The sequence below is a fragment of the Dasypus novemcinctus genome, chromosome X (genome assembly GCF_030445035.2).
Source record: "Dasypus novemcinctus isolate mDasNov1 chromosome X, mDasNov1.1.hap2, whole genome shotgun sequence".
In the NCBI taxonomy this organism is placed as follows: Eukaryota; Metazoa; Chordata; class Mammalia; order Cingulata; family Dasypodidae; genus Dasypus; species Dasypus novemcinctus.
In genome coordinates this window covers 86,992,512-87,010,733 of record NC_080704.1, presented here as the reverse complement: position 1 = coordinate 87,010,733, position 18,222 = coordinate 86,992,512, and the positions used below count along the sequence as shown (strand labels likewise).

The 18,222-nt window shown below is 39.9% G+C and overlaps 1 protein-coding gene across 8 annotated transcripts in view; it reads left to right on the top strand.

Moving 5' to 3' along the window:
* Positions 1-18,222, top strand: part of ATRX (ATRX chromatin remodeler) — a 362,990-nt gene that overhangs the window by 169,296 nt on the left and 175,472 nt on the right. For all 8 annotated transcript variants that reach the window (XM_058292114.2, XM_058292110.2, XM_058292112.2 and 5 more), the window contains one exon: positions 16,983-17,124. In XM_058292114.2, coding sequence (XP_058148097.1) covers positions 16,983-17,124 — 142 coding nt within the window. The remainder of the gene's footprint in view (positions 1-16,982; positions 17,125-18,222) is intronic.

The following is an 18,222-nucleotide window of genomic DNA, read 5'->3' as shown; positions in this document are numbered from 1 at the left end:
CCATGTTGTCCTTCAACTCCATGATTTGATTTAGGAGATTTGTATGAACATAACAGATTAGTTTCAAGTCCTCTGTCTTGTTTGGAGCTTTGATTTCTTTCTTTCCATTAGCCATATCTTCCTGTTTCTTTTTTTTTTTTTTTTAAGATTTATTTTTTATTTATTTAATTCCCCTCCCCTCCCCCGGTTGTCTGTCTTCTGTGTCTTTTTGCTGCGTCTTGTTTCTTTGTCCGCTTCTGTTGTCGTCAGCGGCACGGGAAGTGTGGGCGGCGCCATTCCTGGGCAGGCTGCTCCCTCCTTCGCGCTGGGCGGCTCTCCTTATGGGTGCACTCCTGCGCGTGGGGCTCCCCTACGCGGGGGACACCCCTGCGTGGCACGGCACTCCTTGCGCGCATCAGCACTGCGCGTGGGCCAGCTCCACACGGGTCAAGGAGGCCCGGGGCTTGAACCGCGGGCCTCCCATGTGGTAGACGGACGCTCTAACCACTGGGCCAAAGTCCGTTTCCCTCTTCCTGTTTCTTAATATAGCTTGTAAATTTTTGCTTATGTCTAAGAAATCTGATTATGATGGTTGTGTTTCCTGTGATGCTCAGGTTTCTCTTTCTTGCCTAGGGGTTTACTATTTAAGCAGCTGTGTGTTACCACTATTCTTTGACTCTTGGTTCAGCTTGTTCTAGATATTTGGATTGTCCCTGTTTACTTGCTCAAACCAGGGCTAAGAACCCACTAATGCGGTACAGGCCAGCTTCAAAAGGTGTTGGAGAGAGGGGCAGTATCTGTCTGTCTGTCTGTCTGTCTGTCTGTCTTTTTATGTATCCTTCTTTTCATGCACTTTTCTGGTCTGTCAGCAGTTGATGCTCTTTGACAGATCTCTCAGCTCAGGCCCCAGATACTAGGGGTTAATTCATTTACTTTAACCCCACCTGGGTTAGTGGTGCAGAAGCTCCTCAGGGAGAGCCCAGCCTCACAAACAAACTTTCTGAGAAGCTGCTCTCCTCCCTTGACTGGTCACACCCTCACTCCCTCCTCCTCAGCAACCAGCCCGGTGTGTTTGAGAAGGCAGATTATCTTTAGCTCCCTGCCAGCACTCAGGGAAAACAATGTCGTGGCCACAGGTGGCCTGTAATGTGCTACACCCCAAAGCAGCATACCCCTCCAAAGAAGCAGACCAAATTTGTTGGCCAAAACCTGAATTTGTTATAGGCCATGTCCCTCCATCTCCCCTCAGTTGGGAAAGAGGACCCCTGCAACCTCCTCAGTCCTTGGCCACTGCAGGCCATAGCTAGTGCAGTCCACAGAATGCTGTTTGCTCCGAGGGTGGGAGGATGCATGTGAGCAGCACTGCTGTAGCTTTACTCATGGGATTTTTCCAGACAGACTCCTTTCCTTCACCCCTCTCTCTTTCCCTGATGTCCTAAGTCCCAGAGCAGCCCTCTAGAGAGTTTCTGCCTGTCACATAACTATTTTTTTCTGGGAGAAAAGTGATCCCTTTGCTTCTCTAATCTTCCATCTTCTTGGAAGTCTCCTGTTGTAATTCTTTTAATACGCTGTTGGATTCAGTTTCCTCGTGTTTTGGTGAGGATTTTTGCATATATATTGGTATGGGACATTGTAATTTTCTTTTCTTGTGATATATGTATATTTTTTTCTTGTGATATTTTTATCTTTTTTTGTTATTAGGGTGATGCTGGCCCCATAGAATGAATTTGGAAATCTTCCCTCCCTTTTAATTTTTTTTGGAAGTGTTTTAACAGAATTGGTCTTAATACTTCTTGGAACATATGGTAAAATTTACCAATGAATTCATCTGGTCCTAGGTTTTTCATAGTTGGGGTTTTTTTGATAGCTAATTAAATCTTCTTCCTTGTTTTTGGTCTCTTGAGCTTTTGTATTTCTTTTTTGAGTCAGTGTAAGTATTTTGTGTGTTTCTGGGAATTTGTCCACTTCATCTAGGTTATCTAATTTGTTGGTATGGCATATAATTGTTCATAGTATCTATTTATATTCCTTTTTGCTTCTGTGAGGTGAGTAATAAGGTCCCCCTTTCATTTCTGATTTTAGATATATGTGTCCTCTCTTTTTTTTCTTTCCCAGTCTAGCTAAAGGTTTTTTATTTTATTGATGTTTGGTAGAACCCGCTTTTGCTTTTTTTGATTCTGTTTGTTTTTTTTTTTTAAATTTCAAATTTCTCCTCTAATCTTAGTTGTTTCCTTTCTTCTGCTTGCTTTGGGTTTAGTTTTCTTGTCTGTTTCCATATCTTGTTGGGAGATTAGGTCTGTGATTTGAGGTCTTTTTATATATTTACTTATTTTTTGGGGAGCCAGTAAAAAGAATTTGTTGGGAAATGGGGAAAAGAACAGAGCTTTCTGAGATGAGAGAGAGAAGGATGGAAATATACACCAAGATTTGGTACAGGCTCCTCTAGGCAACTGCCTGAGGTCTTTTTTAATGGAAACATTTAGAGTTATAAATATCCCTCTCGGACTGCTTTTGCTGCATCACATAAGTTTTGGTATATTGTGTTGTCATTATCTTTTGACTCCATATTTTCTCATTTCCCTTGTGATTTTTTTATTTGACCCATTCATTGAGAGTACCTTGTTTAATTTCCACATAGTTTTGAGTTTTCCATTTCTCCCTCTGCTGTTGATTTCTATCCTCATTCTGTTGTGTTCAAGAAGATACACTTGTATGATTTCAGTATTTTAAAATTTAATGGGACTTATATAGAAAAAGAATATGTATTCTATGTTTGGCTGAAGTGTTCTATATCTGTATGCTAGGTTTAGTTGATTTATGGTATTATTCATGTCTTCTGTTTCCATACTGATCTTCTGTGTAGATGTTATATGCATTATTAAAAATGGTGTGTTAAAGTCTTGCCCTATTAATGTAGAATCATTTGTTTCTCTCTTCAAATCTCCAAATGTTTGTTTCTTATATTTTTGGCTCTGCTATTAGGTATGTATATATTTATCATTGTTATATCTTTTTTAATTGGCCCCTTTATTAGCATATAGTGTCCTTGTATGTCTGTTGTAACAGTTTTTGGCTTAAAGTCTATTTTATCTGCTCTACTGTAGCCATCCCAGCTCTCTTTTGGTTATTATCTTCATGCAGTTCTTTACTTTCACATTAAACCTGCTTGTGTCTTTGAGTTTAATGTGAGTCTCTTGTAAAGAGTCAGGTCATACTTTCTATCTGTTCTGCCAGTGTATGCCTCTTGACTGGAGAGTTCAGACCATTTAAATTTAAAGTAGCAACTAATAATATAGAATTTTCTCCTGCCATTTGGCCACCTGGTCCTTGGAAGTCTTGCATCTTTTTTGTCCCTCAATTATTCCTTAGTGCTTACTTTTCTATTTAGTTCTTTTTTTTTGGTAGGGAACCATTTTCAGCTCCGTCTCAATTCCTTCTGTGTTCATTTTTCAGATATTTTTTTCCCTTACCATTTGGCTCAAATTTAGTATCCTAAATATGTAGCAATCACATTTGATTTGAAACCAACTTATTTTCAATAGCATACTATGTTCTTATAGCGCTCTTTTCTCCCACCTTTCTCTAGTAATTGTTAAAAGTATATCTTTTTACATTGTGTATCCAAAACCATTGACTTTTCATTACTTTTTAAATCTTTTATTATCTTTTTTTAAATATACATAGATCACACAAAATGTTACATTAAAAAATATAAGAGGTTCCCATATACCCCCAATACCCACCTACCCCCCACTCCTCCTACATCAACAAACTCATTCATCAGTGTAGCATATCCATTGCATTTGATGAATACATTTTGGAGCATTGCTACACATCATGGATTATAGTTTGCATTGTAGTATATACTTTCTCCCAGTCCATTCAGTGGGTTATGGCAGGATATATATTGTCCTGCATCTGTCCCTGCAATATAATTCAAGACAGCTCCAAGTCCTGAAAACACCCCTCTTCTTGCATCTCCCTGCCCTCAGCAACTCCTGTGGCCACTGTTTCCACATCAGTGATACAGTTTCTTCCATTGCTAGAGTCACAATAATTCTATGGTAGAATACCAGTAAGTCTACTCTAATCCATATCTTATTCCTCCATCCTGAGGACCCTGGGATGGTGATGCCCAGTCCACCTCTAAATTGAGAGGGGGCTTAGATCCCACATGGCTGGTGAATGGGATTCTCCTGCTTGCAGTTGTAGAATCTCCTGGTTCCCTGGTGTGGTGGTTGACTATCCTCACCTCCTTGATAGCTGACCTGGGTAAGTCCAATGAACTGGAGAGTAGGTGTTGTAACTTTGCTGGGGCTCAGGACCAACCTGGCATGTGGACAGTCCTGAGATTCAAGTATCCTGAGCATACCCCAACCCTAGCACCAACCACAGTTTCAGTAAAAGTGACAGAAGAGGCATGTGTAGAGAAGTCACATCTGAGTCCAACTCCATCACAGGCAGGAACACAAATTCCGAAGTACAGCCCAGTGGCAAAGCACTGAACTCAAGTGCCATCTGCCATGACCATAGAACCTGGGTTTCTCTGTAGCCCTTAGGAGCACCTCTACCTGGTGTTGTATCTACTTTGGCTGTCTCTGAGATCCTGTTGAGACATCCATAAAGCACAACCCCTTTGATGACCTCCCAACTCATTTTGAAGTGTGTTAGCCATATAAACTAATTTGTCTTTACCATTTCCTACTTTTTTTCAAGGTCTTTTTCTAGTTGTATCACCAGCTAGTGATTGGTAGTAATCCCTCAGTGCCAGGGAGGCTCATCCCCAGGAGTCATGTCCACTCTGGGGGGAATGTAATGCATTTACATGCTGAGTTTGGCTTAGAGAGTGGCCACATTTGAGCACCATGGAGGCTCTCAGGAGGTAACTCTTAGGTACCCTGCAGCTCTAGGCCTTGTTCAGATTTCAAGCACATAGGCTTATAAGCATAGTCATCAGTATCAAGGGCCCATCATTGGACCATCCTTCTTCACTGGTCTTTGCCCTTGCACTTGGGGGATTGTTGCTGTTCCATTGGGGAGTGCAACAGAGTTTCCCAGAATGGGAACTCAGCACTCCCTCAGTTGTCGTGTGAAACTACCCACTATGTCAGTACCCAACGAACATCCGAACATAGCTGTATACCCTATATGCATGCCCTGGAGAACTCCTTCCTACTCATGCATCCGCCATCAATGACACCCCACATCAGGGCTCCTTCCCTGTCATATTTGAACCCCTCTGTGATCTAAAACTTCTTAAAAAATGAAGCCTAATACATTGTGAAAATCAATTAATGGGAAAATGAAATAGTAATGATAGGTTTAAAGATTAGAAATAGAATACATAATAATTTAGAAAAACTAAAATAAAGTAAATAAATTGGGGTATTAAAAATACGAAAAATATCATGAAAAATTTTTTTGATGTTTTGCCTTTTATTATTGTAATAGGTATTGCCCTATACATACAGTGGTAAGTAAGGCAATGGCTTCCATTTCTTCCTTAGTGTCTACATCCCTTTTTTTTTTTTACTATGTCTTCAAAGCAGTTGTAGGTCACAATAAATTCACATATAGAATAGAGGGGACTCTTATATATCCAAGATCAAATCCTTTTCCTTCTTCCCCAACAGTGATCTTTTTACATGTTGTAGCTCTTTGATATAGTTATAAATTCTAAAAATAGATATTGGATTATGTTTATAAACTTGGTGTATACCTGGGCGTGATTAAATTATAATTAGGGCTTTGATTGGGACATGTCAGTAGGGTGTTTAGTCCCTGTCCCTTGGTCAGTGGGGACTCACAGTTATAAGGCATGGCGAAGGACAGAGTTGGAGGGTTTTTAATGTTGGAGTCTTACGCTGGAGTGCCAAGAAGTAAGCACACAGAGGAAAGAAAAGCAAGCCCCGGGAAGAGAAAAACCCTGAGCCCAGAAAAAAGCAAGCCCTGGGAAGAGAGGAACCCAGGAAGCTGAACCCTGGCAGACATCGGCAGCCATCTTGCTCCAACAGGTGGAAATAGATTTTGGTGAGGGATGTAACCTATGCTTTATGGCCTGGTATCTGTAAGCTCCTACCCCAAATAAATATCTTTTATAAAAACCAACCAATTTATGGTATTTTGCATCAGCACACCATTGGCTGACTAATATACATATGGATGTTATATTTGCTGCAACTGATGTGCAGATATTGAAACATAGCTAGTAATCATGGTTCCATTATGGTTTACATTATGGTTTACATTTTAGACTATACACTTTTTTTTAAACCACCCCCCCTTTGCAGCTTTTTGCTTGCTGTCTGCTTTCTGTGTGCACTCGCTATGCATTCTTCTGTGTCTGTGTTTTATTTTATATTTATTTATCCATGTCCCTGCTTTGTGGCTTGCTTGCTCTCTGCTCTCTGTGTCCATTTGCTGTGCGTCCTTCTGCATTTTTTTGCTTGTCTCCCTTTTTTGTTACGTCACCTTGCTGAGTCAGCTCTCCGTGGCACTTGCGGGCCGGCTGTACTCCATGGCGCCTGGCTGGCAGCTCTCCACAGCATGCGGGCGAGCCTGCCTTCACAAAGAGGCCCTGGGATGCGAACCCAGGGCCTCTCATGGTAGATGGGAGCCCAACTGATTGAGCCACATCTACTTCCCTAGACTATACACTTTTATAAATTTTTGGTGAAATTTAACATGGCCATATCCATCATTGAGCAATTATGCAGAACACTTCCATTGCCCCCCAGTTACCCCCTCTTCCATCTATTCTATTCCTCTCCCCCTGCCTCGGGGCCCACAGTGACAACCAAACTTCACTGCTTTAAAGACAAGATTCAGAGATTCTTGCAACAGTGCTGAGGGTTGGACACACTAGTCTGTCCTCCCCCATTGGGAGCCACCCATGCTCTCAAGATACACCTTCCCCTCTATTTGAGAACATCAGCCCTCCCCCCCCCCCCCAGGATGGGAGTATAACACCTTCCCACCAGATTGTACTGGTCTCAATCCACTCATATAACACACTGTGATAAGATGAGCACTCGCACACTCGCTAGAAGCCTGCCCCAGGTGCACCCTGTGCCAGATGCCCCCATCAAACACCTTAAACTAGTAATCCTTCCTTATTATATTTTCTAAAGGGTTTTATCAACATTATAGTTTCAGCCACATACCCGACCATCTCCTGTATTAACTTGTTCCCCCCACCAATCCTCCCCCCGATTCCTTGGGCCATCTAACCCATTCTCCTAACCCTCGCCCCCTCAAGCTTGCAAAGCCCAACCCAATAATATCCCTATGCCTTCATCTTATCCCTTCACTGCACCAACTACTTACCTCCACTTAATCATAGATTTTGTCTGTGTGGGTATTGGCTCATAACCTTCCTCTCCCCCCTCTTGTTTCCTGTAGGCCTATCTTCCAGTCTCTAGCTCTCTGGGACAGCTTGATTTGCTGAATTCATATCAGAGAGGTCATGTCATATTTGTCCTTTAATGCCTGGCTTGCTTCACTCAGTATAAGGTCCTCAGGATTTATCCATGTTATCCTATGTGTTAGTACTGTATTCCTTCTTGGAGCTGAGGTATTCCTTTTTACAGCTGAGTCTTTACTTTTTATGATTTGCATTTTAGCACCTAGAAGAATAAAAGATATATTTACATACCAAAAATAAATGCAATATTAGTGGTATTTACAATTGCCCAAGCTTTTTCAGAGATCTTTATTTCTTTATCCCATGCCTGTCAACTGTTTAGTGTTGTTTCCTTTCAGTCTGAAGAGCTCCCTTCAACATGTAGGGTAGGTCTAGTGATTACAAACTCCCTAGTTTTTGTTTATTAATGTGGTACTTTTTCCATCTTAAATTTTTTTTTCTTTACTAGGGAAAAGGTTTATAGGGCAATTATGCATAAACAAGATTACCATATATCACCTTATTATTAATACCTTGCATTGGTGTGGAAACATTTGTTAAAGCTGATGAAAGTATATACTTCTTATAATTGCACCATTAACTATAATGTACGATTTATCTCGAGTTTCATTGTTTTAGTGCAGTTCTGTGGATTTTTTTCTTAATTTTTATTCTTTTACCATTTATACAACCTAACATTTTCCATTTTAAACTCATTCAGATAAATATATTTCTGTGATGGTAATGAAGTTTACAATGTTGTGCCACCATCAACATTATGTAGTACCAAAAGAGTTCCATTGGTCCAAATAGGAACCATATACATTCATTCATTCATTCATTCATTTATTTATTTCTCTCCCCTCCCCCCCACCCCCCAGTTGTCTGTTCTCTGCGTCTGTTTGCTGCACCTTCTTTGTCCGCTTCTGTTGTCAGCAGCACGGGAATCTGTGTTTCTCTTTGTTGCATTATCTTGTGTCAGCTCTCCGTGTGTGCGGCACCATTCCTGGGCAGGCTGCACTTTCTTTGGCTCTGGGTGGCTCTCCTTATGGTGCACACTCCTTGCGCATGGGGCTCCCCTATGCGGGGGACGCCCCTGTATGGCATGGCACTCCTTGTGCGCATCAGCACTGTACATGGGCCAGCTCCACACGGGTCAAGGAGGCCCGGGGTTTGAACTGCGGACCTCCCATGTGGTAGACGTATGCCCTAACCACTGGGCCAAGTCCGCCGCCCCATACACATTTTAATCCTTAACTTCCTATTCCCTGGTAGCCTTTATTCTAGATTCTGAGTCTATGAATTTGCTTATTTTGATTATTTCATAGCAGTGAGATCATACGTTATTTGTCCTTTGGTGTCTGGCTTGTTTCATACAACATGATGTAGTCAAGGTTCATCCATATTGTTGCATATGTTAGAATTTCATTCCTTTTTACTTAATAGTATTCCATTGTGAGTATATATCACATTTTGTTTTTCCTTTCATGTGTTGACAGATCCTTGGGTTACTTCCCTCATTCGTGAAAGACAGTCTCATCAGATTTTTTAATTATTTTCTTTCACCACTTTTAATATTTCATCACACTCTTCTTGCCTCCATGGTTTCTGATGAGAAATTGGCACTTAAACATATTGAGGTGCCCTTGAACATGACATGTTGCTTTTCTCTTGAAGCTTCAGAATTCTCTTTATCTTTGGTTAGGACAGTTTGATTATTATATCTACTTATGCTTAATCGTTTTTAAGTTTACTGAGCTTTTTGGATGTTCATGTTTATTTCTTTTGTTAGATTTGGGAAGTCCTTGGCCATTATTTCTTTGAGTGTTTCTTTTGACCCTTTACTCTTTCTTTTCTTTGTAGGAGTCCCATAATGCCTATATTGATAAACTTGATGCCCCAAAGGCAGCTTATGCTCTGTTCACTTTTCTTCATTCTTTTTTTCTTTCTCCCCCTTAGCCTGAAGCATTTCAATTGTTTTATCATAGAGCTCACTAATTCTTTCCTCTGCTTGCTCTAGTCTGCTGTTTAAACCCTCTAAGGAATATTTCATTTCAGTTTATTTCCTTTATCAATCTTGATTCATATATTGCTCACAATTTTACATAATTACTATGTCTATTTAGGTAATTTGTTTTTAAATTGTTTATGTGCGATAATGGTACTGCATATATGGTTTTAAAAAGAGACAGCCTTTACAGAGTCAGTGTAAAACTTTTTCAGATGAAATTGTATGCTATCTTGGATTTGCTTCAAAATAATTTGTAGGAGTGGGGTATTGGAGAATGGTGGGAAGGTTTCAGTGAAATACTATGAATTGATAAACTTAGCAGCTAGGTAATCTGGTTCATTATACTCATATTTCTACTTTCAAATAGGTATGAATATTTCTTTATTAAATATTGAAAAAAATCCATTCATTCCTAGTTAGAATTCTAAATTAAAAAATAGTGGTAATGCCAGCCAAGAATTCTGTGTCAGGCAAAGCAGTCCTTCAAAGTGAAGGGGAGTTCATAGTCTTCACAGACAAACAAAAACGATAGGATACATTACCAAAGACCAGAATTAATGACATTCTAAAGGGAGTGCTGTAGCCTGAAAGGAAAAAGTAAGTATGAGAGACTTGGAGAAGAGTATAGAAATGAAGAGTATTAGATAGGGTGAAAAGATAGACTGTGGAATGATACGACAGCAGAAAGCTAAAGGTCAAAATGGATGAAGTAAGTAATGCCTTCACAGTTACAACATTGAATTTCAGTGGCTTGAACTCCCCAATCAAAAGACACAGACTGATAGAATTGATTAAAAAATATGAGCCATCTCTGTTGTCTATAGGAGACTCACCTCAGATAAAAGGAGACAGCCAGGTTAAAAGTTAAAAGTTGGGAAAAGATACTCCATGCAAAGAGTAACCAAAAAAGAACTGGCGTCGCAATACTCATATTGGAACAAATAGATTTTAAATGCAAAAGTGTTATAAGAGATGAAGCAGGCCATTATGTATTAATAAAATGGGCAATTCAACAAGAAGAAATAACTATTCTAAATATTTATACTTCTAACCTGAATGCCCCAAGATACATGGGGCACACTCTGGCAAAGCTGAAGGGAGAAAGAGATGTCTCTACAGTAATAGTTGGGGACTTCAGTATGACATTCTCAGTATTGGATGGAACATCTGGACAGAGGATAGATAAAGAAACAGAGACCTTGAATAATATGATAAATGAAGGAGACCTAACAGACATCTATAGAGCATTACAACCCCAAAAAACAGGATATACATTATTTTCAAGTGCTCATGGATCCTACTCCAAGATAGACCATATGTTGGATCACAGGGCAAGTCTCAAGAAATTTAGAAAGACTGTAATTATACAAAACACTTTCTCCTATCATAGCGGAATGAAGCTGGAAATCAATAATGGAGAGAAAATAGGAAAATTAATAAATATATGGAGATTTAACAACAGTCTTAAACAATCATTGGGTAAAAGAAAATCACAAGAGAAGTCAGAAAATATCTTGATGAAAGAAAATGAGAACACAACATATCAAAACCTATGGGATACCACAAAGGCAGTGCTGAGAGGGAATTGTATAGCACTCAGTGCTTACATTAAAAAAGAAGAAAGTTAAAATTGATGGTCTAACTGCACACTTGAAAGAAATAGGAAAAGATCAGCAAACTAATACCAAACCAAGCTGAAGGAAAGAAATACTTAAGATCAGTGCAGAAATAAATGAAATCGAGAACAACAACAACAACAAAAACAGTAAGAGAATCAACAAAACTAAAAGTTAGCTCTTTGAGAAGATCAACAAAATCAACAAACCCTTAGCTAGACTGACCAAAAAAGAACACAGAAATAAATAAAATCAGAAATGAGACGGGGGAATTACCACTGGCCCCATAGAAATAAGAGAGATCGTAAGAGGACATTATGAAAAAATGTATGCCAAAAAAACTAGAAAATGTAGATGAGATGGACAAATTCTTAGAAATATATGAACCACCTACAGTGAAACCAATCACAAGTGAATAGGTTGAAACAGTCATCAAAAACCTCCCAAAGATGGAAAGCCTGGGACCAGATGGCTTCATAGGTGAATTCTAACAATCCTTCAAAAATGAACTAATATTGATCTTGCTCATGTTCTTCCAAAACATTGAACATGAAAGAATGCTACCAAACTCATTCTGTGAAGCCAATGCCACCCTACTACCAAAACCAGATAAAGATGCTATAAAAAAAGAAAATTACAGACCAATTCCTCTAATGAATATAGATGCAAAAATCCTCAGCAAAATACTTGGAAACTGAATCTAAAAGCACATTAAAAGAATTAAACACCGTGATCAAGTGGGTTTTATCCCAGGTAAGCAAGGGTGGTTCAACACAAGAAAATCAATTAGTGTAATAAACCACATTGATAAATCGACGAAGAAAAATCACGTGATCCTCTCAAAAGATGCAGAAAAGACATTTGACAAAACACAGTACCCTTTCGTGATTAAAAAACACTCCAAAAGATAGGACAGCCGGAAGCTTTCTCAATATGGTAAGGTGCATGTATGAAAAACCTACAGGTGGCATTGTACTCAATGGTGGAAGACCAAAATCTTTCCTGCTGAGATCAGGAAAACACAAGGATGCCCACGGTCACCATTATTATTCAGTATTGTGCTAGAAGTTCTACCTAGAGCATTTAAGCTACACAAAGAAATAGAAGGCACCCAAATAGGAAAAGAAGAAGTAAAACTTTTACTATTGACTGATGACATGATCCTATTTTTAGAAAATCCTGAAAAATTCACAATGAAGCTGGTAAAATTAATTGACAGGTTCGGCAAAGTGGTGGGATTCAAGGTTTGTGCGAAAAAATCAATAATGTTTCTATACACTACTGATGTGCATCTGTGGAGGAAATCAGAAAAAAAATTCCATTTATAATAGTGACTGAAACAATCACATTTTTAGAAATAAACTTAACCAAGGTCCTGTATTCAGAAAACTACAAAACCCTGCTAAAAGAAACCAAAGAAGTTTTTTTTTTTAGATCCTGGGTTCAATTTCCGTTACTTTTTTTTTTAAAAGGTTTATTTATTTATTTCTCTCCCTTCTCCCCTCCCCCGTTTTCTGCTCTCTGTGTTCATTCACTGTGTGTTCTTCTATGTCTGCTTGTAATCTCACTAGGCGGCTCTGAAACTGATCCTGGAACCTTCTGGAGTGTGAGAGAGGCGATCATTCTCTTGCACCACCTCAGCTTCCTGATCTTCAGCATCACTTACTATCTCTTCTCTGTGTCTCTTTTTTGTTGCGTTATATTGCTGTGCCAGCTCTCCATGTGGGTGAGCCAGCATGCCTGCACAAGGCAGTACTCAGTGCAGGCCACCACTCCACGTGGGCCTGCTTGCCTTCACCAGGAGGGCGTTGACATCGAACCATGGACATCCTATATGGTAGATGGGAGCCCAATTGCTTGAACCACATCCTCTTCCCTGAAGAAGATTTAAATAAATGGAAGGGCATTCCGTGTTCCTGGATTGGAATACTAAGTAAGTGGTTAGGGCGTCCGCCTACCACATGGGAGGTTCACGGTTCAAACCCTGGGCCTCCTTGACCCATGTGGAGCTGGCCCATGCGCAGTGCTGATGTGCGCAAGGACTGCCGTGCCACGCAGGGGTGTCCCTGCGTAGGGGAGCCCCACGCACAAGGAGTGCACCCTGTAAGAAGAGCCGCCCAGCACGAAAGAAAGTGCAGCCTGCCCAGGAATGGTGCCGCACACATGGAGAAGTGACACAACAAGATGACACAACAAAAAGAAACACAGATTCCTGTGCCGCGGACAAAGAAAAAGACACAGCAAATAGACACAGAGAACAGACAATGGGTGGGTGGGGGGAAGGAAGGAGAAATAAATAAATAAATTAAAAAAAAAAAAAGATGTCAGTTCTACCCAAACTGATTTATGGATTCAATGCAATCCCAATAAAGAATTGTGGTAGCTTTTTTCTTTCTTTAACCATCCTAATGCCTATAATTTTAAGAGCATAAATCTTTATTACTTTTAATGGAACCATGTAATGTGGGTGGTCAAGGCCACAGAGGTTGACCAAATGTTTCAATATTCCAAAGATACCACACATGAGGCCAGCAGGAGTAGACATGCTTTTAATACTTACAGGACCCAATGGCAGCTGGCCAGCAGGTACCGCCTCACTCCTTGGGGATAAGTGCTTATAAAGGTATTATGGCAGGGTGGAAAAGAGACAGTGGTTGAAACAGCTGCAGAAATACATGCACATGCAATTCTCAGAACATTCTCATCACATCATTGATTACTCTTATCTTCAAGGAAGAGGCTGCCTAGCCCATCCCTTCCCTCAGTTCTAATCAGTAGGAAAGAGGAGTAAGGGGCAAGGGCATTCACGTTTATTCCTCAAAGCATAAAATAATTTACATGGCATTTATTTTGTTAAGGTAGTATTTGGTGGTGTTTATGAGCATGGACTCGAGCCAACTATCTGGGTACAAATCCCAGTGGTGCTGTACTTGATAGTTGCATTATTTTACGAAGGTTACATCTATGTCTCTCTGTTTTTTCATCTTGGGATAGTTGTATCTCCCTTATATAGTTATTTCATAAAGTATTTAATGGATAGTAGTAAGAATAAGATACTAAAAAATATATAACCAGTGTGTGTATTATGTGTGTATGTATGTATGTGGGTTTAATTAAGTTTTTCTATTAAATAAGGAACTAGAGGTAATTGTCTCCCTTTTGTAATTAGAAGGTTTTCTATGTTCTTATGCTTTTGAGCCTCTGATTCCTAAATCAGTGTTTCTAAAAGTATATCCCTTTAATAACATATTTATAATGGTTTTATTTTTTAATTTTTTATTAAAGTGTTTTTTTTTTAAAGATACATAGATCACAAAAAATGTTACTTTAAAAAATATAAAAGGTTCCCACATACCCCACCCCCCACCCCCCCCCCCACTCCTCCCACATCAACAACCTCTTCCATCATTGTTGTACATTCATTGGATTTGGTGAATGCTTTTTGGAGGACTGTTGCACCGCATGGATTATAGTTTGCATTGTAGTTTACATTCTTCCCCCAGTCCATTCAATGGGTTATGGCAGGATATATAATGTCCAGCATCTGTCCCTGCAATAGCATTTAGGACAACTCCAAGTCCCGAAAATGCCCCCACATCTCATCTCCTCTTCCCTTTCTGTGCCCTCAGCAACTACTGTGGCCACTTTCTCCAGTCAGTGCTACAGTTTGTTTCATTACTAGTCACAATAGTTCTATAGTAGAATACCAGTAAGTTCACACTAATACATACTTTATTCCTATATCCTGTGGACCCTGGGGTGGTGATGTCCAGTCCACCTCTATATCAAGAGGGGGCTTAGATCCCATGTGGTTGATGGATGCGATTCTCCTGTTTGGAGGTGTGGGCACTCTTGGTTCCCAGGTGTGGTGATTAATCAACTTTACCTCCCTGTTAGCTGACCTGTGCAAGTCAAACAAACTGGAGCATAGGAGTTGCAACTCTGCTGAGGCTCAGGGCCCAGCTGGCACATGACCAGTCCAGATATTTAAGTCTCCTGGGTATACAGCAACCCCAGCACCAACCACAGGTTCAGAAAAGTGACTGAAAAGGCATGTGTAGTAAGGTCACATCTGAGTCCAACTCCATCACACTCAGGAACACAAATTCCAAAGTAGGGCCCACTGACAAGGCACTGAACTCCAGAACCAACTACCATGATCATAGAACCTGTGTGTCTCCATAGCCCTCAGGAGCACCAGTACCTGGGTTTGTATCTACTTTGTCTGTCTCTGGGATCCTGCTGAGGTGTGCGTAGCGCAACCCCTCTGATGACCGCCTGACTTTTTTTTGAAGACTCTTGGCCATATATACTCATTTGTCTTTACCATTTGCCCCTTTTATTCAAGGTCTTTTTCTAGTTGCATCACCAGTTAGTGATTGGTAGTAATCACTCAGCACCAGGGAGGCTCATCCGCGGGAGTCTTGTCCCATGGTGGGGAGAAAGTAATGCATTTACATGGTGAGTTTGACTTAGAGAGTGGCCACATTTGAGTAACATGGAGGATTTGAGGAGGTAACTCTTAAGCACCCTGCAACTCTAGACCTAGTTCAAATTTCAGGAACACAGGCTCATAAGCATAGTCATCAGTATCAAGGGCCCATCACTGGACCATCCTTCTTCACTGGTCTTTGCCCTTGCACTTGGGGGATTGTTGCTGTTCCATTGGGGAATGTGACAGAGCCCCCCTGGCTCAAAACTCAGCACTCTCAGTTGTCATTAGTAAGTGTAACTACTATGAAAATACCTGACATATATCTGAACTTTTTTATGTACCCTATATACATGCCCTGGAGAACTCCCTCCCAACCACATGTCACCCATCAGTAACATCCCACAGCAGTGTTCCTCCTCTACTGTAGTTGAACCCCTCTGTGGTCCAAAACTTCTTCAAAAATGAAGCCTAAAATATTGCCAAATTCAATTAATAGGAACATGAAATAGTAGTGGTAGGTTTAAAAATTAGAAATAGAGTATACACTAATTTAGAAAAACTAAAAGTAAAAATAGATTGGAGTATTAAAAATGAAAACTATCATGAAACTTTTTTTTTAACTTTTTGTGTTTCATCACTGTAATAGGTGTTGCTTTGTATTCTGGCAAGGCAAATTCTTTCATTTCTTCCTCAGTGTCTACATCCTTTTTTTTTTTCCTAATTTTACATTTTGCCTTCATAAAAGTTTTAGATCACAGTAAAGTCACATACACAATATAGGGGACTCCTATCTATCCAACCTCAAACCCTTTTCCCCCTTCCCCAGCAATGATCTTTTTACATGCTTATGTTATATTTGCTGCAGCTGATGTACAGATATTGAAACATAGCTACCAACCATGGTTCCATTTTGGTTTACATTATGGTTTATATTTTAGACTGTACAATTTTCTAAGGTTTTATTGATATTATAGTTTACATTATGGTTTATATTTTAGCCTACAGACTTATACATACAGTGTTTTTAAATGGGGTTCCTGTTTGCATGTTGTGTAGGACAGCTCTTATTTGGTCAGTACTGTCTTTCATATTGTAGAATATTTATATTTACATCTCTCCTCTCCCCACATTACATACCAGTAATTGTGAGACCACCAATATCCTTGCACATTTTCAATATTCTCTTAACCATTCTGATTCGGTGTCACCTGTCTATATTTTAATGGTCATGCCATAGATTAATTTGAAGCATTGGCTGACACTTTCTTACAACTCTACCTAACGCATCTGTGTTGAGATACCCAGGGTGAGACCCATTGAACTAAGTTACTGTGATTCAGAGTTCTTTGGATATTTATTGTTTCTGGAAAACATATCAACCTGTGCTCTATCCTAACCATTTTGAATTAAAATATGGGATGTGTGGTGTGGGAGTAGATATATCTATGTTTTGGAAAACCTTCCTCGGTAAGATTGATACTCCTCAATTGCTCAGATTATTTCTATAGGGCTTCCTAACGACAACTTCCTTTCTTGTAGGTGATAGAAATTGAAGATGCTTCACCCACCAAATGTCCAATAACAACCAAACTGGTTTTAGATGAAGACGAAGAAACCAAAGAACCTTTAGTACAGGTTCATAGAAATATGGTTATCAAATTGAAACCCCATCAAGTAGATGGTAAGAAACTACTATATGATTAAATCATTGTTAGTTAAATTTTACTAATATTTGAGTGTCTCCTATGTGTATCATATTCTGCTAAGCACTAGAGATACATTCGTGAGCAAAACAGTCTCTGCCCTCGTGGAGTTCATAGGCAAATGAGGAAAAACAAAATCGCAGAAGTGATTGCAAACACGAGTGTTATATAAGGGGAAGAAAGAGCCATTTGCAATGGGTATGTGTATATGTGTGTGTGTGTGTGTGTGTGTGTGTGTGTGTGTGTGTGTATATATAGCAAGTAGATTTCATCTAGCGTGCCATGGTGGGCAAAGGGCTTTGGGGTATGGGATATAGTTAGGTAAAAACCTTCTTTCAGAAATTCTATTTCAGCATTTTCAGGTATGTCTTAATAATATTCTTACATTAATATTAGAAATATACCGAACAAGTGAAATCAGTAAGTCAGGTTTGATTTGTATATGAAGGAATTCATAAGGGAACTTGTACAGTCTCTATTATTTGTGTAGCCAGTCCCCTTAATTGCTTAGTCTTTATTTTTTTTGTTTTTTCAAAGATTCATTTTTAAAATTTCTCTCCCCTTCTCTTCCCCCCCCTCCCCCCAATTTTCTGCTCTCTGTGCCCATTTGCTGTGTGTTCTTCTGCATCCGCTTGTATTATCCTGTGGCTCAGGGAAACCGCATCTCCTTTTTGTTGTGTCATCTTGCTGCTTCAACTCTCTGTGTGTGCGGTGCCACTCCTGGGCAGGCTGTGCTTTTTTTCATGTGGGGTGGCTCTACTTGCAGTGCTCACTCCTTGCGTATGGGGCACCCCTATGTGGGGATGCCCCTGTGTGGTACGGCACTCCCTGTGTGCATCAGCACTGCGCGTGGGCAAGCTCACCACACGGGTCAGGAGGCCTTGGGGATCGAACCCTGAACTGTCCATATGGTAGATGTACGCTGTATCAGTTGAGCCATGTCTGCTTCCCTTGTCTTTACTTTGACTAAAGAGAGAAATGGTAAATAATCTCCTGTTTCCTCATTGACAAAATAAACTTTAAAGTATATTTAATGAAAAGCTGTTCTTTCTTCAGATGAAGTTTATGTTTTAGAG